The sequence below is a fragment of the Malania oleifera genome, chromosome 2 (genome assembly GCF_029873635.1).
Source record: "Malania oleifera isolate guangnan ecotype guangnan chromosome 2, ASM2987363v1, whole genome shotgun sequence".
NCBI classification, from domain to species: Eukaryota; Viridiplantae; Streptophyta; class Magnoliopsida; order Santalales; family Ximeniaceae; genus Malania; species Malania oleifera.
Genome location: NC_080418.1, coordinates 124,097,637 through 124,119,502, shown reverse-complemented (window position 1 = coordinate 124,119,502; position 21,866 = coordinate 124,097,637). Strand labels below are relative to the sequence as shown.

The window sequence follows — 21,866 nt, the reverse complement described above, 5'->3', positions numbered from 1 at the left end:
ATTTCTGTTTCTGCAGTGGCAAGCTAGCTCGAGGCAGCAGGCTGCTCCCTCTGGGTTTGAGCCAGATAAAAGTAACTGGGGCTGGAACTGGTTGGAGAGATGGATGGCTGTTCGTCCTTGGGAAAATCGCTTTCTTGATATTAATCTGAGAGATGGGGTGATGATTCGTGGAAATGGATCAGCAGATGCAAAGAATGGTTCCAGGACTCAGCTAAAATCAACAGGCAAGAAACCCATTTCTTCAAACCTTTCAAATCAAAAAACTGGTTCATCTCATTCTGATGGCGGTGGCTCACCTCTGACTAAGTCGGCAAGCATGCTTGATGCATCTCCTGTGCTGCTTGCGAAGCCAAAACCTAAGCAAGTTCTTGAAGATCTGGTTGAGGACACCAACTGTGGACCTGGTATCACATCAAGGTCCCAAAGCAATCCAAAGGAGAGAACCACTAAACCAGACAAACTGGCAAAAAAGCGGTTATCTCTGCCCGACAGCGGTAAGTTCTCTCTCTCTCTCTCTCAACTTTGGCTCAAAATGTGCATGGGCATTACACACTGGTCACATCCTTTATAGGGATTCAGTCAACACATGAAAGGAGTGACTTTGCTTTACCCTGACTCGGTTGCTGGTTAAGATTGGGCTTTTCTGATTTTGATGCACAATTATGTGCCTGGTTCAATGTGCTGCATCTATTTAGCAACCGAAAATGTTCCATCTACAGAACTGCTCTCAAAATCCTTTTGACAGATTATAGGCTGAATGCGTTTTTTGATCCGAAATGATAGGCTGAATGTGAAGCTCACATATGACATGGCAGCATTCTATATATCTAGGCGGACTCATCTAAAGCTGTAGTGCAACTCAGAACAGTACAGTTTACAGTTGCAGTCCTGCATAAAATTTGTGGGCTTCAGATGGAAGTCTTTCCTGCACTGTCTTATTTTTGTTTTGTTTCTCCATTTCTTTAATCAGGAGGAGGTGTTGGGGCAGGACAAACAGCCAGGCGCACCAGCAGAACTGTTAGAAGGACATCCAGTGCACAGAAGCCCGCAAAGGATAAACCAAAGCTTAATGGAAGAGAGGACCCAAACTCGGCAACATCCATGGATCAGGCCATTGATATGTAGCTTCAAAGGCCTATGTAAGATGTCCAAGTCTATTCAAGTGTTCTGCTCATTTGGTTTGTATATACAGAATCCTGTCTTGCCCGTGCAATTACATATCCAGTTCACGCCTTGGCAGCATTGGAGCCAGGGGGAGATCTTGCTGCTAGTCACCAAAATAATGTAGCAGATTTGATCTGGTTTATTGTAATCATTAGTTATTGTCATTAATTATGTGTGCTCATTCAGTATTTCTTTGCCGTCAAGGCGGATAAATTTCATAGTTGTTGCCCTGCATATTCTCATTGGCGAGTTTGTTTATTTAATTTTTCGGCTGTCTTGATGTAATCTCAAATGTACCTGTATGATTTCAATTCTGCTGCTTTGTGCTACTTGCAGTTGTAAGCAAAGGCCCATGTTTTTCCCTCTGATATATAGTAATCAGATGTCAATCCTACTGTCAGATGTCAGATGACAGGTTTTAATTGAGTTGAATTATCCAAATGTCTCCAGCAACGTCCTTCATGAAATACTGAAATTCACGTTTATAGTCAAGAATACCATGTTATATTGGGTTTGAGAGCATTGAATTTGAGTCCTAAATTTGACATTATGTGAAGTTTGACAAGTTCTTTAAACAACGTTTGTATTGTATTTTGTGGAAGGGTACTGATTTCTGTATTCTGACCCTCGGCCAACCTTTGTGACAGCGCTGAAACTTCTGCCATAGGTATAGGGAGAGAGAGAGAGAGAGAAAGAGAGAGCAGGAATGAACGCTGCTTCATGCCATTGATTAATACAAGTTAAAGGTGATTGTACAAATGGTTTCAACGCTCCGAGCATTAATTTTGAAGCTTGCATTTGATGCGTGACCTGCAGAGTCACTTCAATCTGTTTCAAGTTTGTCATTGAACTTTGTTTATTTGTTTATTAATTTTGTAATTTATAATATACTGAATTTTGTGTAGTATTTCTAGTATTATCTTATGTGTAATTTTCATTTATCTGTTTGCACATTCCTTTGGAAATGAGGGACTCTAGAGCTATTGTACATACAGTTGAGAGCACTAGGTGTTTGTTAAAATGTCAATGAGAAAGAGAAGAAATAAAGGAAGTCCAGGCAGAGCATGCACCATGTGCAAGGATCCCCTCATTGCAAGTCATATGTACTGTTAATTTGAAAAATGAATGAACATGGAACTAATTTTGAGCCAATCGATGTCACATCTCTCATGGTTAATCTAATTAAACAAGATCTTCCTTAAAATGGGCGGATGCAAATGCAAATGTGCTCTGAAACTCGGTCTCCGGTTTTACAGACATTAAGGTGGTGACTTTGCTTTTGTATTATTCAATTTTTGTTGTGTTTGTTTGTTTGTTTTTCTCTTTTATTTAATTTTCTTTTTTGAAAGTGTTATGCTAAACCCTTCTTATCGGCACCTAAAATAGAATATGGTATTGAAAAGCCTCCCTATTGCATATACATTCACAACATAGGGGTATTGGGTAGTGGGATGCTTGTAGTGCATTTTGTTGCTTTAGTGGAGCATTAAGAACATTGCATGTTATAACAAAGTCAATTATAAAATATTTTTACTATTTTTCAATTATCATGTCTAACAAAATTTTTATTATAAAATAAATTTTAAAAATAGAAAAATAATTAGGTAAAATAATTATAATAAATTTTATTTGTATTAAAATAATTTTTTTTATATGCATTATTTGTAATTTTATTATTTTAATCATATGTTTATAATATTATTTGATTTAAAGATAAAATGAATACTTTTTAAAGCAGACGCAATATGACATACATTGGATGTATTCCTAATTTGTGTCAGCATTTGGTAAAAACATTTGCATTTCAAAAACCCATCCCTCAAAAAATTTAAAAAAATAATTGGTTTGAAAATATTTTTTTATGAAAAATAAAAAAAAAAGCTAATTAATTTGTTTCCCTCAGTTAGACATTTTAACAAACACCTAGTGCTCTCAACTGAGTCCCTCATTCCCAGAGGAATGTACAAACAAATAAATGAAAATGGGGGAAAACAAAAAAATTCTAGACCTAGTTGTTCTACACCTCCCTCGACCAAAATCGGAACAACCCAATTCAAATTATAGAAATCAAAGACCAAAACAAAAGAAACCAGAATGCTGAAACAGTATTAGAATGCAACCAAAAAAATAAAAAAAACAAGTAAAGGACGAGGGTGCCGCTGCAGCATGGCCATCTGCACCAAGACGAGGAGGAGGAGGAGGGCGGCCACTCCCCACGGCGAGCTTCCCTCCGGCTGGCGGTGGTGGGTACGGCGGCGGCGGTCGTAGGGAGAGTACCCGAAGAAACTGATGGGGTCCTCTATTGAAGACAGCCACCGAACGAGGAGGATCAGCACCACCGGGCACCGACGTGGCCAGGAGGACCCAATTGGTCTACTCCTCGGCGGCTTCCTCAACGGACTCGTAGTTGGAGAACTACTGGATGCCCAGAAAGATTGAGACCAGGACGAGAATTAGAGGATGAATCAACGTAAAATACGTGCTATGCAAATCTTATTGGATTAACTAGCGAGATTGACCGTAGAATAATTTTTTTCGAATTGGGTTTTATTTAATATATTATTTTAAAATAATAATAAAATAACAAAAAACTCCAGATGTCATGAAATGGAATGGAATATCATTTTAATATTTTATTTGTATTCTAAGAATAGGGATTCCTGGATACTGATTTTTAGTGGGAATAGGGATTCCTTTCTAAGGTGGGGATACTGATTCTGACATAAACTTGGAGTCACCCCCAACTCCTCCCCGACTCTCCACGTTACTCCCCTCACTCTCCCTCCCTCTCTCTCTACTCTCTCTGCACTTTCTCCCATCCCTTTCTCCTCCCTTTTCTGCTTCTCTTCGCGGAGACGAGCTTCTGGGAAATCTGGTTGGTAGCGGTGCATTTCGGGCGCAGTGAGAAATTAGGGCTTTTATTCGTTGTTTTGAGCTCTATTTGTGCTGTAAAAGTCGGTCAGTTTGAGCGATTCGGCAACTGATTTGTAGGGTTTTGGGACTCGAAAGTGTTGGGGCTTTGTTCCAAGAATGTTCTCCCAGCGGTGGTTTCTTCAGTTCAGTGGCGTCTGGGTGCTGCAGGTCGTGCGTGCTCATTTTCAGGTTAGCTTTGGAACTGTAGCTTAATTCTGGGAAATACTTTCATTTTGGAAATGGTTTTGAGATTTAGTTTACTTCTATTTTTAAAATAGCATTTTATTTTCAGATCTGTTTTGAGGAGTGTGTTTTGGGTTCTTCAGCTTAGTAGGTTTTCATTGCAAGATTTTTATCTTATTTATTTATTTGCAACTATCTTTGTTTCTGATATTTAGCTACAGGATTGAACCTCGGTTTGTTTCTAATATTAGCAGTTACCTTTGTTGCTGACATTAAGCTACAGGTGTCAGGTGTGTCTACTACAGTCTATCTGTTTATAGAGTGTTGTTTTTTAAACTTCTTTCAGGTCTTATAATCTAGAAGTTGTTTTAATGAGTGGATCATTAACTCAGTAGCTTTGCTGAATTTACCCTTCAGCCTTTTAAAAATTTTCAAACCAAAGAAATTAAAAATTATTCATCATCATCCTTTTCTAAGTTACTTGAGATTTACCTTGCATGGATTATTCATTATGCTCTCCTACTTAAAGAAAATTTGCATTCATGCATGTGAAGAGCACTGTGAAAGGTCTTCATTGTCTGAACTGGAGATGATTTTGCTGTGGTGAATGGGGGAATTGGGAAGATAACTGAAAAATGGCTAAGCCAATTGTATTTTCTTTTTATATTAAATAGCATTAAGGCATTAAGAATGAAGTTTTGTTCAAATCTTACTGGAAAAGTGGGCGAAAGTTCATGCTTGTTAGAGGACTGTTGAGCCTCTGCTGCCACAATAATTAACAGTCTCAGGATAGACAAAGAAAACCTTTCTGTTTTGTCTTTTTGTCACCTTGTTTTTTTTTTCCTCTTCTATTTTAGATGCTCAAATATAAGCACCATCAAGCTATCTAATTTGTCAGCAAATAAGTTTCCACTTGAACTCTTCCAGTTTGAATACTCTCTTGAAAGTTGAAAACAATAATGTCAATCAGCACGTGGAGGAGAGCTGAACTGAAAACAACAATCATGTTAAAAGATCACCCATTACAAGAGGAAAATCTTACTAACATCAATTGCCTATGTGAAGCAACAGAATCCAGCCAGTATAGCTGTCAAAATTTGGCAGAAAGTGCCATAAACATCAACTAATGTGCTTATTTTGTGACATAAAACAGCACAAGGCACAAATATGATTATTAAATACTAAACCAAGAGCAGAGTTTTTTTTATAGGTATGTAATGCCAATAAGTATTCCCAATACAGACCACAAACAGTATAGCATGCAGTGTATACTTCTATGTGATATGAATTTTTAATTTTAGTTCCCAGTTCATGAGCAAACTTCAATTTTTATTATTATTATTATTATTATTATTATTATTATTAAAGTTCTCATGCATCCATAGGGCCTGACCCAGGCAGGGGCAGGCTCTTAAACCACCCTTAAACCCCCAACTCAATGTATGTAATATCAATTTTTACTTTGAATTTTCATTTCTAAGCAATTAAACTGAAAATACGAGTCATGGTTTACTTTCAGGCTTCATACACACAGCTCATGGCAAAAGCGCAAGCTTGGTCTGCTATTCTATTTGAATATAGTAGTAAATTAACATTCTCAAAATTTTTGCAACTTTATCAAGTGCCTGCTTTCTTATTTGGTACTCAGTTTTATATGCAATATTGCAGTAATACAACTTAATTAATGTGGATCATGTAACTAGTCATGGGCTAGAATAAAATGTTGTCTTTAGTCTTGAAAACATGGTTTGTATTTTCTTCTTTCTAGGTAGCGCGCTTGGTTTTCGACCTTTCGCCTGCTCCGAGTTCTTGGGCGCACGCGCAGTTGAGCCTCCTGCTGATTTTTTTTTCATTTTACTTTCATTTGCCTCCCTCTGTGGTTGGTTCGGGTTTTGTGGCCTGGGGCGTTCTGGGTCCAAGTCGCTCACCGTCTGGCGTCTGTCAATTGGGTGCCGCACTTTGGCTTGGTCGGTAACCCGCCCTGGCCAATTCTGGTGTTTCCACAAACACGGCAAACGAACCATCCCATGTATTTTGCGTTACTCCTTATTGTGTCTGTTGTCATCTTTCTTCCATGGTGTCGATATAGATTATTGTAGTTGTGTATCTGTCCGTTATGTGTTAGTTTGATCCCTTTCGCTCCTCACGTATCGATCCTCGTTTATCCTCCACACCGAGCTCCCGCATATATGAGTACCCTGTGGTCTTTATCAACTGCTACAATGAGTTTTGTGCCATGAACAGCCCCACTGCTTTTTTTGCTGGTTTCCCTAACCTCCAAGCATTTGTTCGGACATACGCGTCTTTTTTTTGCTTATTTTTTTCTTTGTTCCCTCGATTGTCCCTCTTTGTCCCTTGCCCCTTTCTGTTTTTTCCTGTTACGTTTGTTGTCTTAGAGTCTTTGGTTTTTGTCATGCCGATGCCTCCACTTCCTCCTACTCCACCTTGCCCATATTATGATTCCAAAACACCACATTCACCCTGACGTGTTCCTCTATTTTTCCTCTTCCTTCCGCCCAAAGGATCCGGGATGGATTTATTCCACCTTGCCTCGTCTTGGTCGTGGGTCCTTGATCCACCTGTGTCATTATTCTTAGACTTTACAATCCTCTAGGTCCCTCTTCTATGTGTTTCTTTACTGTTTTCAATACCGGTGCCCAACATTCTCAGTCCTGCTTTGATCTGTGTTACCCCTTCTTGCCACAAATTCTACTTGCTCCATTGCTCACTTTTGGTCCTGTTGACACCTCCTTCATCATTCGCGTAATTCCAAATCTCCATAAGTTTTTGGTCATTCCTCGCCTTCCACATGACAACCCGATTTTCGCTTTCTATAAGAGTTTGTACACAAAACCTGCCAAAAACCCAAAACCCTAGACGAGCCGCTGTGGTTATTTCTGTGTCGGAATCATGTGAGGGGCAACCGTCTAATTCTTAAGACTAGATTACATTGACCACCCAGTGTTGACCACACACCACCGGTTTATTAAATCTAACCCTAGTCCGTATTGCTTACTTTCTGTACACTCGTTCTTGTCCCTTTTTTTTTTCCTTCTCTTTTCTACTCTCCCTTTTCCGAGCCCCCCCCTTTCACCCTTTTTTTATTTTTTTCACCTCCTTAACCTTCCCTCCCCTTCAATTTTCGCTCCACCCCATATACCGTCAGACGAACGTAGTTCCTATAAAACACCACCAGTTCCTTTTCTTTCTTCGCACAATAATCTTTTAGTTCCACCTCTCACGTTGATTTTGGGGTGCATTTCGTTTTTCCTTGGCGTGGGCTAACCTTCGAGTGACTGTTCATTTTTTGTGTGCCCTCTTGTGATACCACTTCCCTTATGGATTTTACCCTACTATTACCCTCTTGTTGACTAGATCTTCCTTCCAGGTGTCTTCCTCGCAGTGAGCGTCTATGTGTGTGCTGAAGTTAACACCTTCCAGTGAGCCATGTTTTCGTCTGTCAGCCTACCTCTCGTGCTACCAAGGTTGGCACATGACACAGCATTGCGCGCTCCACTGATCGCTTACGACCCTTTTTCTTTGAAACATAGTCTGGTTTTCAACATCTATATCACCATTTTTCTAGAGTTCATGTGCATAGAAAAATTTTAGAGAGATATGTTTTGTTCTCTCACCTTATGTATCCTCCTCTTAGTTGAGCTATACATGCAACATTGTCTTCATATAAAACCGCTGGAATATTCTTGATTGATTAAAGACCACAATTTGCTTGGATATGAGAAATCATTGATCTGAGCTACATGCATTCTTTACTAGTTTCATGGATAGTTAGTATTTTAGAATGATTGGAGGATGCTGTAATCGTCTACTTTACTCTCAAATAGCACAGAATGTACTTAATTCCATTCCAGTGTCGCCAAGTAGGAGTAGAACTGTATCTTGTTAGTAGATTTACAGTAAATGTAATGTCGGGTCTTGTACAATTGGTCATATACATTAGAGAGCCGATAACACTTAAATATGGTACTTTAGGATCAAGTAATTCATCTCTCTCAACATGAGGTCAAAATAGATTTTTCTTAATATCAAGTGATTGCATCATCATTGGAGATCTCGAAGGATGAACTTTGTCCATATAGAATTGCCTTAATACCTTTTCCGTATATTTAGATTGATGAACAAGAATTTCGTCATTTACATGTTCAATCTGTAGGTCAAGACAATATTTTGTCTTTCCTAAATCTTACATTTCAATTTCCGCCATTAAATAATTAGCAGCTTTAATAAACTCTTCAGGATTCTCAACTAAATTCAAATCATCAACATAAATAACAATTATAGCAAATCCGGATTATGATATTTTAATAAAAACGCATGGACAAATTTGATCATTTATGAATCTCTTTTTCACAAGGTACTCACTTAATCGATTGTACCATATGCATTCAGATTGCTTTATTCCATATAAAGAACGTTGGAGTTTAATTGAATATAAATTTCTAGATTTTGCTTCAGGCAATTTAAATCCTTCAGGGATTTTCATTATCCAACGATCCATATAAGTATGCTGTTGCTACGTCCATAAGATGCATGCTCACTCATTCAGCGACTGCTATCCCAATTAAGAATCTGAAAGTGATTCCATCAATTACGGGAGAATATGTTTTCTCATAATCAATTCCTAGTTTTTGCTAGAAATCTTGTGCCACAAACCTTGCTTTATATCGAGTAATTTCATTATTTTTATTTTGCTTGCGCACAAATACCCATTTGTATCTAACGGGTTGGGCATCTTTTGGTGTTTGGACTATAGGTTCAAAAACTTCTCTTTTTGATAGAGTTTAATTATGATGTGATAACCTCTTTCCATTTTGGCAATCACTTCTATATGGACATTTTTAATAGATTTAAGTTTAGGATCCTCATTACTTCTAGTAATGTCAGTAGCTATTGCATATGCAAATGTATTGTTGACAATAACTTTATTTCTATCCTATATTTCTCTTGTATAATGAATTGAGATCTTATTATTATTTTCAGGTGCCTGTCATTTTTCAAGGGATGTCTCTTCATGAGTTTTTTCTTCAATAAATTCCTCTTCAGGAGGTTTTATAGTAGGAATTTCATTTTTAGGAGAAATGAGTTTGTGTATGTTGAATGAATTATTCACCTCTGTAACCTCTTTTGGAGTGTTTACAAATTTCAATCTTCTCATTCTAGGAGTTTTATCTTTTGCATCCACAGACCTTCCACGCTTAACTTGTGGTTTAGGTTCATTAGCCGGCTGTTGTCCTTTAGGGACATCAATACATGCTAGAATATTTGCAACAGGTCTATGAGATTTTAGTATGATCTTGGTATCTGCAAAAGAATCTGGTAATTGATTTGCAATCCCTTGCAAATGGATAATCTTCTGAACTTCAAGTTCACTTTGATTTGTGCGAGAATTTAAATGAGATAAACTCATGACATTCCATGTGATTCCATATTGTGCTTCAGGCATTGATTTAGCTCCCCCTAATGTAGGGAATACTGCTTCATCAAAATGACAATCTTGAAACCGTGCTTTAAACAAGTCACTTGTTAAAGGTTCAAGATATCTAATAATAGAAGGGGAATCAAAACCAACATAGATACCAAATTTACGTTGAAGACCTATTTTAGTTCTTTGAGGGACAATAGAAACATATACTGCACAACCTAAAGTTCTTAAATAAAAAATATCAGGTTATTGCCTAGAAACTAATTGCATGGGTGAAAAATTATTGTAAGCAATTGACCTTATACAAACTAAACATACAACATGAAGAATAACATGTCCTCAAACAGATAAAGGCAATTTGATTCTCGTAATCATAGGTCTAGCGATGAGTTGAAGGCTCTTAGAAAAAGATTCAGTTAAATCATTTTGTGTATGGGTATGAGCAACGGGATGTTAAACATCTATTCTAAGTGATGCAATAGTTATTAAAAGTTTGGAATGTAAATTCACAAGCATTATCCAAACGAATTGATTTAATTGGATAATCGGGAAAATGAGCTCGTTATATAATTAGTTGAGGAAGAAGTCTAGCAAATGCAATATTACGAGTAGAAAGTAGAGTAACATGTGACCATCTAGTAGATGCATTAATTAATACCATAAAATATCTAAATGATCTAGATGGTGAATATATTGGTCCGCATATATCACCATGAATTCTTTGTAAGAAATTGGGTGATTCAAGACTGACTTTTGAAACAAATGATTTGACAATTAATTTTCCTTGAGAGCAAGCATCACACATGAAATCATTTGATAAATGAATATTCTGGTTCTTTAGTAGATGATCATGTGAATTCTCAATGATTCTACGCATCATTACATCTCTAGGATGTCCAAGACGATCATGTTAAAGTGTAAATAACTTTGGGTCATTGCACTTTTGGTGCAAGACATTATATGATTCGACTGCTTTAATCTTTATATAATACAATCCAAAAGATAAAGTTGATAGTTTTTCTAAAATTTGTTTCTTTCTAGAAATAATAGAAGTAATATAAAGAAATTCATTACTGCATTCATTTGTAGTTTCAATGTGATATCCATTGAGTTTTAAATCTTTAAAGCTTAACAAATTTCTTCTGGATCTGTTAGAATATAAAACTTAATTTGTAATAAAGTACCATTTGATGACTTTATATTAGTTCTTCCGAAGTCTTCAATCAAATTTGTAGAACCAGATATTGTATTAACATTTGTTGAAAATATATTCAAGTAATAGAAATGTTTCCTATCTCGAAGAATTGTGTGTTGTAGCACTGTCAGCTAAACAAACTTCTTCCAAAGACATTATAATCGATCAAAACTTTAAGACAGTTCACACTACAACAAATATTTTAAAAACTCATTACTATAATTGATCATAGTAGCAATTTATTTATAATCAAAATGCAATATTACTTACTATCTATCCTAAAATATTACATCATTATTTTCATCTTGATTTACGAGGAAATAAGCATCATCAAAATAAATAGAGTTTGATGGTTTAGCATTAAAATCTTTTGGAGCAACATTATCAGTAAAATTTGTTTCAACTTTAATATATATATATATATATATATATATATATATATATATATTTATAGATGCTTGGTATAGATCTACCTAGTGTTTGGGCATACGATAGGTACGCAACCAATGACCTTTTCCTCCGCATCTGTAACATTCAGTTTCATGCTGACTGGGTCACTAATTTTGATAATTTACCCACTTCTGGGGGTTATTCTTAGCTTCATGTTGATGTTAGTGATTATTTCGACCATGACCATGACCATGCCTACGACCATGTTTGCAGCCTCATCCTTGACCATAAGATGTATTCATATTCACTTCAAGGAATGAGGTTGAACCAGTTGGACGAGTTTGATGATTTTTGATCAAAAGCTCGTTATTTTGTTCAATGACAAGAAAACATGATATAAGTTTAGAAAGTTTAGTAAATTTTCTCTCCCTATATTGTTGCTGTAGGAGCACATTAGTGAGATGGAAAGTAGTAAAAGTTTTTTCTAGCATGTCTTCATTAGTAATATTTTTACCACATAATTTTTGTTTTGAGCTAATTTTATGCAGGGCTGAGTTATATTCACCGACTGTTTTAAAATCTTGCAACCTCAGGTGCAACAATTCATATCAAGCTTTTGGTAAAATCATAGTTTTATAGTGGTCAAATCTATCCTTTAAATTTTTTCATAGGATAAGTGAGTCTTTAATAGTGAGGTATTTGGTCTTTAATTTTTCATCTAAATGATGATGGAGGAAGATCATAGCTTTTGCGCGATTTTGCAAGGATGCGGTAATTTCATCTAAAATAGTAATTCCCAAATTCATTGCATTTAGATGGATATCAACATCAATATTTCATGATAAATAATTGTTGCCTTTGATATCAAGGGGAACAAATTCAACTTTGCTTAGGTTCAACATTTGGATAAATTAATAATAATAAGACAATTTTAAAAATAAAATATAAAAATTGAAATAAAACTGAGATAATAATATAATATTATTTCCACCCTTTTGGGGTACTTAAATATGTTTCTTCGAGAATATTATATTATTTTTCTCAATTTATACTCTTTAGGAGTATGATTCCAATTTAAAATATTAAATTGGTTAATAATTTACTACCTTTTTCGGAGGTTAAATATATCTCATCTAGAGAATAAATGTTTCACCTCTTCAGGAGGTCAAATTTAACATCTCTTTGGGAGGTTAAAAATATATCCTCTTCAGGAGGTAAATATTTACCATCTCTTATGAAGATTAGATACATAGCCTCTTCAAAAGGTCTATCTGTTCGGGAGATTAAATATGTAGACAAGAAATTTAAATATATTGCCACTTTAGGAGGACTATCTCTTCGGGAGATATATATACGGAAGAATTAAATATATATAGCCTCTTCAGGAGGACTATTTTACCATCTCTTCTGGAGATTGGTACTTTGAATATATATGTGGTATACAAATAAAACCGTCGATTAAGGCGGTATAAATATACAAAAATATATTAGTTGGTTAGAGTCTCGTAAATTAAATAAGAATTAAAGAAATATGTCAGTTGTTTAGAGTCTCGTGCTGATAACGTGTTATAAAAATGTAGAAAATAAATAAAAAATAAATAGAGACGAGGCAAAAATTTACATGGTTAAACTACGCCTATTCCACAGGTGGATGGGATCAAAACTTTACTATCACGGTCGGAATTATAAGATGATTTGGAACCGACATTGTACAAAATATCACTTTTCTTCACTTTCTCTCTCCTTTTTTGTTATCCTTAGTATATGTTTACTTACATGAAAGCATTAATTGTATGTTCCAAATGAGAAGGGGAGGGTGCCATTTTATAGGGCAATATGGATAACTAAGCATGTATTGGGTTAAAAATCTAAGGGGTGGAAGATGAGGTGACATCCACATTTCCGTAACCTATTTTTCATAACAGAGTATTCCATTTTATTATTAATTATTTATATCTAACATGAGAATTAAATAGAGAATGGGAATCCCCATTCCATTTTCAGTGTAATTCTACGCTCCTCATCAAATAGGAGAATGTGAATGGTCATTTCATTGCACTCTCCATTTTCTCTAATTCATTCTATTCTTATCCCATTCCATCGTACTCAAGACGGGAATGAGCTGTGAACATTGCATTTGTTAGTAAAAGGAGTCAAGTTGCTACTTACAGAGGGGTCCTCCATTTTTCAATGAGAATTGCCAATAAGCATATCTAACTCATGTTCATTGCCTTCATGGGATAACCAGAAAAGAAGTGGGTGAATATATACGAGGATCAGCTTTATTGTTTATGCAGTGGATCCTCTCCATATGTGGATAGCAGTGTAATTCAACTTTCTTGCTCTTCTTCTTCTTCTTCTTTGCTAAGCAATGGCCTTTATTAGTTTATGCAGTGGATCCTCTCCATATGTGGATAGCAGTATAATTCAACTTTCATGCAGTCTAAAGTTTTGGTGGAAGCATTTTCCTTTTTCGGAAGTGTGAAAATGATTATTCATCAGGCAGTATAATTCAACTCTCATGCAGTCTAAACAACTTGGAATCTTGGTTTTGGTGGAAGCATTCTCCTTTTTCCAAGTGTGAAAATGATTATTCATCAGGCAGTATAATTCAACTTTCGTGCAGTCCAAACAACTTGGAATCTTGGTTTTGGTAGAAGCATTCTCCCTTTCCCAAGTGTGAAAATGATTATTATAATTCAACTTTCGTGCAGTCCAAACAACTTGGAATCTGGGTTTTGGTGGAAGCATTTTCCTTGTTCCAAGTGTGAAAATGATTATGCCTCAGGCTCTAGTAACACATAAAAGTGGATTGTAAATAAAGTCAAAAGGCGATGGTGCTGAATTTTTCATATTTTTCTTAACAAATAATTTGCAAATAACTGAAATAGAACAAAAAAAGGCCCTAAAACTTTAAAATTCCTTATTGAACTTCAACAAGTTTTGGCAAGCATTAAGTCACGCATTTTGAATTGTTTTGTTTTTTTTTATCAGTAAATGATAAATTATATTGATCAAATGGATATGTACAGAAACTCTGTGCATACTCGAGAAAGGAAGCCAACATTTTGAATTGTTTTTAGGAGTAGCGCACATGGATCAATAAAATTGCAACATGCCTTCTCACAAAAATCAATGTTTTGGGTCCAATTTTAATCGATCACAATTTTTAATTTATGAGTTGCAGACTTGCAAGGCTCATATTTGTATATGGAAAGTCCCAAGCTTTATAGTGATTAAAATAATTCTAACATCAACAATTTATTTAAAGCATAATATTCGGCAATGTCCCTTGAGTTTTTTAAAAATGACATTTCACTTTCTTTGTTTTTAAAAAATGATCAAAAAACTCACTGGGTTTTAATTTTATTGACAGAATAAACCTTTAATTAGTTGATTGTTAGTTAATATGAGAAAAAAAAATTAATTTTAGTCATAATAAAATAATATTTTAAAATGACACATGTTTAATAATTAAATTAAATAAATTGATCAACGTAATATCTTCAAAATTAAGCGGGGTCTAATTGATTATGGAATTAATTAGTCTATTCAATTTAATCACTTTAAATCAATCAATTCATGTTATATGATAATAGAAAAAACTACTATTATTTTTAAAATTTTTTAAATATATATGAACAAATGAAAATTACTAATATTATAAAAAATACTTAGTAATTATAATATTGCAAAATATTTGTTAGATGTAATTTTCATAGAAATTTAATGACTAAATACATCATAAGACAAATAAAACATAGTTTAATATTTTTAAATGCTAGTAACTTATAAAATATAGTGTAAAAAGAAAGCTAAAATATCAAAATTTATTCTTTATAAATTAAAATTATAAAATTGGATGTTAGTTCCTTTATCTGTAAGATATGAATGTTAAATGGGTAAAAAAAAACTCAAGTTTATATAATTGGTTGACCATTGTTCTAGACAATTTGTCAAATTTGAAGGCCTAAGAGAAGAGAGGAAGGAGAGTGAATTGGACTTAATAAAATAAAACTGTTTGATACAAAATTTAAAATAATTTAAGGCAAACAAGTAAATCATACAAATATGAATACAAATAAAAAGGAGAAGGGTAGAGAGATTTGCAAACTCTTTCTATAATAGTTTGACACCTCCCTTACATCCACTTTTTAGAGGCAAACCATCTTGAGGTTCTACCAACTCCCCTTACTTTAATAGTGTCAAGAATGCCAATTATACCCCTTGTTTTTCACACATACAAGGAACCAAAACACTATTGTTCAATAGTGTTCAAGATCAATATGCTTAACTCAATATCCAATATGTTCAAGATCATTATAAATATTCAGAGGCATGATATTTAATTAAGTTCAATATTCACAAAACAATATTCAATATGTTCAAGAGATCATCATTCAAATATTTTCAAAACATTCAATATGCTCAAAATATAAGCATGCTCCCTCTAAACCAATGCATTCAAAAATTCTAGTAAGGATTTCATAATGAGCTGTATTAACATAAGAGAGTTTTTAAAAATTCATCAACATGGCAAAGGATTTGCACAAGGTATCAAATATAAACAAATATATCAAACCATTTAAGGAAAAACACAAAAACACAACTTTAAAAGCAATTTTGATCCCATAATTATGATGAAACCTCGGGAAAAACAGTTTTTTTTTTTTTGAAAAATGTTAAAATATTTGAAAAAACTCAAGTTTCACCTTTCAAAGAAAAGCATTTTCAATCAAGTTTCAAATTTAAGGGTACAATCATGTAAGATTAATCCTGACCCTTTTGGTACCTCTATCTTTTTTGGTCTCTTTTTAGGCTTGTCAAAAATAACATTTGATTAACTAAACTTTATCAAATTCTCCTTTACTTGAACAATGTTTGAAAGACAATGGTTGGTATTTTCAACTTTATTTTTTCAATAATTCATTTTCTAATCTCAACTCATTTGTAGGAGAGTTAGATATAATCATTGTTACAAAATCTTTGAGAAGGATTCGAAATAGTGAGGAATAATAATATTGAAAGTTTGATGGAGTTGCCACTAACCTGTTATTTACCTAAGTGCTGTTAGTTCACCTAATTACTACTCATTGATTAGTTTCTAGACTATTATTAAAGTCAAACAACTAGTAGTCTTAGTTTACATTTACCAAAGTTGGGGTCGAGAGTTTAGTTATATGAAGGAAAGGTACTAGCACCCCTTACACACCCGTTCTACGAACAGTACCTAATTAACCATGAATTATTCCTAAATTGAATCTAATGGTCTTTAATTAGCTCCCTAAAAAATAAATTTTTGCCCTTGGAGTTGAGTCTAGAGGAGAGGGGGGGGGGTGAATAGACTCTTTTGCGTAATTGTGCTTTTCTCTACAAAATAAAAAATCTTGGCAAGATAAAAATGATTATATCACAATATATATAAAACTGAAAGAGTACAAGGAAGAAAAAACAAACGACATTAATGCGGTTCAGCCCCTTACCTACATCCACCCCTTAAGACACACTCAAGGATTCCAAGTCCACTATACAAACTCCTTTAAGGACAGAGATGCCTTTACACCACTAAGGGAACAAATCCCTTCTCGCTCACAAAGAGCCTTTCTAAGGGAACAAATCTCTTCACGCTCACAAAGAACCTTTCTAAGGGAACAAATCCCATCTCGCTCACAAAGAGCTTTTCCACGGGAACAAATTCCTTTTTGCTCACAAAGAGACTTTGCAAGGGAACAAATCCCTTATCACTTGGTTCACAAAGAACATTTACAATTTGGAGATGAAGTACAAAATATTGTAGTAGAAAATGCTCCTTAAATGAGCTGATATAAATAACAATGAAAACCTCACACTAATCTCTCAAGTAATGAAACACAACCAAGATTAGAGAGCAAGAGAGAAAGTGAGCACTTAAATGATGAACTAAAATGCAAAATGCTTGGAAATGATTTTCACTAGATGTAAGTACTAAGATTCATACTAGAACAAGTCTTCAGCCTTGTATTTATAGGCTAACTTGAGTTCTAGTCATTTTATGGCCATTGGGCTTAAAAAATTTATTATTTTGAAAACTAGTCGTTTATAGTCGTTGGATTTTGAATCCCGACACAAACTGTTGACGGATTCAAAAATCCGTAGACAGTTTTCCCAAAACCCTCGACGGTTTCCCCCAAACCTTCAATGGTTTGCTTCAGGCCAAAATCGAATTTTACTTCTACCTGAAACCATTGATGTTCTTATGGAAAACTAGCGACAGTTTTCTCCGTTACTTCAAAAACTTGATTTTCTTATATCTTTAGGTATATAAAAATAGTTTTAACCCAATTGGGACCAAGTATGTTAAAGTTCACAACACTTAGACCATTTAACGCTTGTCCCAAAACAAACAAAGTTGAGTAAAGGATATTTTCATATAAGTCATGGTTTTATCTTTGAAAAATCTTAAGTATGAAACTTATGATTGAGTGATATCCTACATACTCTATGAACTAATATGCATATACAAATTGCTCAACTCTTACTCAATAAGCTTGCGTGAAACAGTACTACAAAAGTTACAACAATTCTACCTCAAACACTCCCCATTACTTATGATTTTACACTTGCTCCATCGGATGTGCTTGACATCTTCCAAGTGAGTGTTCACTTTGATCTTTGCCTATTTGAGTGTTCACTCGATCTTTGCATTTAAACCCGTATCTTTATGATTTCGCCACTTGTACCTGTCATAACTTGATCTGTAAAGATTAGTTAACCTAGAATCACTAATGGGTTGTTATCATCAAAATACGACAATTAGGATCATGTAGCCACTAAGGTTAATAATCTCCCTTTTTTTATGATAACAAATCATTGGTGTTTCCACAAGATATAATTTTAAGCTCCCCCATAATATATGCATATTGTTGAATAAGATAAAATTTTACTCCCCCCAACTATATGCGTATAAGGCATAATTAAGTTATTCAACTAGATATTCCATACCATTGTAGCTTTATAACAAGCAATTTAACTTAGAAAGTTCATTCTATTCAATATAGAATTGCAATTTAAAAAACAAATTGAACTTTCATTTGCAGGTTTTACACGAGAAGTCAAGATTCACACAACATACAAAAATACACCAAAAAAAAATAAAAAATTACATACCACCACTACCTAACACACTAACCTACTTCTCCCCCGTTGATCATCATAAAAAAAAGGAGGAGCTAGACATCCAGTTTAAAATGCTCTAGAAGCTTATCAATACCAGTTTCCATTTTGGTGAGGCTAGTATCAAATCTATTTTTCATGTCGGTGAGGCACGTAATGATCATGTGAGATACTTGAGCAAAGTTATCTTGCATTGAAGTGATGTGAGCATCTAGTCTGTCTAGGCCTTGCCTATAGTAATTATCTTGGGGACCACCGACATCCTGCTCATCCATGTCCTCATCTGGATTCCCAAAATTTTCTACTCCTAAGTTTTCTTCCTCCATGGTTTCTTTAACCTCATCTAATGGGTTTTGTGCTTGTTGTCCTTGCCTTCAGCCATAGCAAGGATCTCTCATCCTTCACAAAATGCATTCTTCGTAAAGTGAACTCGGAAGATATATCATCAAATTTTGGATATTCCGCCACAACACTTGCAAATCCTACATCATAGTAGGAGAGTATGCATATAAGTAGTTGAGCAAACGACACGCACTCGTTCTTCTTTCGCATATTATTCTACATGTGTTGCACAATAATGGAGGGCAGATCAATTGTAGAGACCTGAACCAGGAAAATAAGGAAATTAAATAAGAAAAGGAAAAAGGGGATTTCAGCAGGCTTCGCCGACGAAGTCCATGTTCTCATTGACAAAGGCCCTTCTCAAGTTCATCGCAGAAATTCAGCGCTTTGTCGACGAAGAGATCCAGAACGTTCGAAAAATATTAGGCTTAGGGTTTGTCGATGAGGCCCTTCTTTCATCGACAAACGACCTTATGTGATTCGTCGACGAAGATGTCATTTCATCGATGAATTTGATCGGGTCAAGGAGTCTATAAATAGATTTTCAATTGCTTCATTATTAAGAAATCAAAATCTCTCTCTCTCTCTCTCTCTAGAACCTGTGCCCACACTCTCTCTCTCTCTTCGATTTTTCGCCGTTCATTGCCCATTTCAACAATCAGAAGTTACCACGAGGATGAGGGAGCAAATATCTACAAGTCTAGCAGAGTGGATTCTTGATTTTGGGAAAAAGCTAGGGTTCGATTTTTGAGCGTCTCGGGTGTTTTTCAGGAAATAGGTAAGGGGATTATATTATGTCAGTTTTGTTTATGAGTTCCAATGGAATAAAATGTTAAAATAGTTTTTAGATAAACAATTACGACTTTTCTAAGGTTTCTGGGCCTAAGATTTGGTTAACTGACTTTATTTTCAAAACCAACCATTTAAATTTATGTATGATATTTTTAAAGTATAGTATTGGACTCTATGAACGTTTTCACCGGTTGGGAAATTGTTATTTCAAACCATAGACTTGTTTTAAAACCAACCAAATATGGTAGGGTTGATTATCTCCATTTTTCTCGTATTTAGCTATATATCTATATTTAGTAAAATAATAACCTGGAGATATTCATACCTCAGTTTTAGCAGTAGTATTTATGTTCTCAAGCAGATAAGTTATGTATGAGTTACCAGATGAAAATTGTGTGGCATGAGTATGGTTTTTAATTGGCATTAAATGAGCAAGTTTTGTGTAATACTAAAATGTAATGGCTATAAGTCGAGATATGAGATATGCTAGCTATATGCCAAGAGATAAGACGTGATAGATGAATGCCGAGTTTATGAAATGCCAGTTTTTACCGAACCAGTTATGACAGATATGATACATCAGTTTTTATCGAGTCAGTATCGAGTAGATGTTTTCACAGAATTATGTACAGAGTATGTTATATTACAGTTTTATGAAATGAATGGAGATTACAGTTTTATATGATGTCAAGTGTCATATATGATAGTAGAGCCCTATTATGATGATCTCATAGTTGGAGCACGGTACCGTAATTATATGTATGTAGGGGTGCAACCACACGTCTCAAATAGAGTGTGGATGAGAAAGGCCATTGGTGACCTATGTAAAGTATTCCCCGATGGAGAGAGGCTGGGGCCCCATCCGATGGAGTATTCTAGATGGCTTAGCTTTCGGGTGGCCTTCGAGCACAGATTGAGTAGGCACTATCGTACTACTTTTATATTTGAATTAGCATTAGTCGACCGACTATTTGCTAGGTCCAGCCTTCTGACCGCGCAACCCATTATGGGGGGAAGCATGTCATACGCGTATGTGATGGCGTGACGACGCTAGTCCTACAGATCAGGTTGTATCTTCTAGGCATATATGGACACATTTACTATAGAAAGGGCTATATTGAGCCAACAGTATGTATTTCAGATTTACAGAACAATACAAATTTTAAAATGCCAATTAAATGTATTTAAATGTTAGTAGTATATGTACACATGAAATCTCATGCTAGCCACACACTGATAATAATATAATCCGTCTTACTGAGAGGTGTCTCACCCTAGCATATAAATGTTGTTTCAAGTCGTACGAGGTATTGAGTCTAGCGTGTTGTCAAGCAGAGTTAGATAATAGATAGTTCTTGTCAGAACTGGTGAGATTTTATACAGTGTCTCTTGGGGATTGCATATATAGTAGATTATGTTTTCAGTTATATATAGATGTATATGGGAAACAATTAGAGACTCTGGTAAGTATTTGATGATGTATGTTTTCTGCTGTGTATATTTATGTAGTTCAGTATGGAACACCTGATTTTCCCTTGTTTGGCCGGGTTGTATATGTATGGTATCAGAGAGATGTATGTTCGTATGTTTAGTGGGACTTCGGGCCTACCTAGAGGGTCAGGGCGCTACAGTTGGTATCAGAGCTAACTAGGTTGTTAGGTCTTGTAGACTTGATTAGGCAAAGTTAAAAGATCTTACCAGAGTATAGGAGTTAGAGTAAGACTGTCTAGCCCTAAACTCGCGGATGGGTCCCAGGTATGATTTTAGTAACCTAACCTGTCTCTATATTATTTAAAACATACATGATACTATACTGAATGAGGTTCCGACCTTGTGGGGTACACGTAAACCCTATACACATTCACATACATGTCCATACTCATCAAATACACATCGAAAAATATTCTTTCTATACATACATCATACCATACCAGAGTCTATACAAAACTGGAATATACATCCCAAAATACAATATATACTCCAGGTGTCTACAAAGCGCAACTGTGACGCCCCGATTTTCGTACAATTTTTTTTATAATAAATAAATATTCACGTCATAAATCCACAACATCCACAAATCGGCCACGTCAACAATCCTAGTACCATTCATATAACCCGACCCGGATTGGGTACCGGGTAAAAAGTATTTTATTATATTCAACCTAATAGCGGAAGACAATATACACATATCAGTCAGAATACAATACCCAGAGTATCAACATACATACAAATATTCACACTACCTTCCCATACTAAAAATTACTATTCAACTCTAGGGGAATTACATCTCCC

General features: G+C 35.0%; 1 protein-coding gene and 1 long non-coding RNA gene across 7 annotated transcripts in view; both read left to right on the top strand.

The window, feature by feature from the left end:
- LOC131148563 (protein IQ-DOMAIN 5) overlaps positions 1–1,605 on the top strand; it is a 31,074-nt gene extending 29,469 nt beyond the window's left edge. For all 4 annotated transcript variants that reach the window (XM_058098345.1, XM_058098346.1, XM_058098343.1 and 1 more), the window contains exons 7-8: positions 17–494; positions 971–1,605. In XM_058098345.1, the coding sequence (XP_057954328.1) occupies positions 17–494; positions 971–1,125 (633 nt within the window). In that variant the 3' untranslated portion in view covers positions 1,126–1,605. The remainder of the gene's footprint in view (positions 1–16; positions 495–970) is intronic.
- Positions 1,606–3,060: 1,455 nt separating this feature from the next.
- Positions 3,061–9,640, top strand: LOC131148562 (uncharacterized). Of its 3 annotated transcripts, none has more exons than XR_009135005.1 (3): positions 3,061–4,266; positions 4,476–4,606; positions 9,262–9,640. It is a non-coding gene; the product is annotated as an uncharacterized LOC131148562 (long non-coding RNA). The 3 variants fall into 3 exon arrangements; XR_009135004.1 differs by having other exon boundaries at positions 4,476–6,209; positions 9,127–9,640; XR_009135006.1 differs by lacking the exon at positions 9,262–9,640 and adding an exon at positions 7,812–8,027 and having other exon boundaries at positions 4,476–4,651.
- Positions 9,641–21,866: the final 12,226 nt, after the last annotated feature.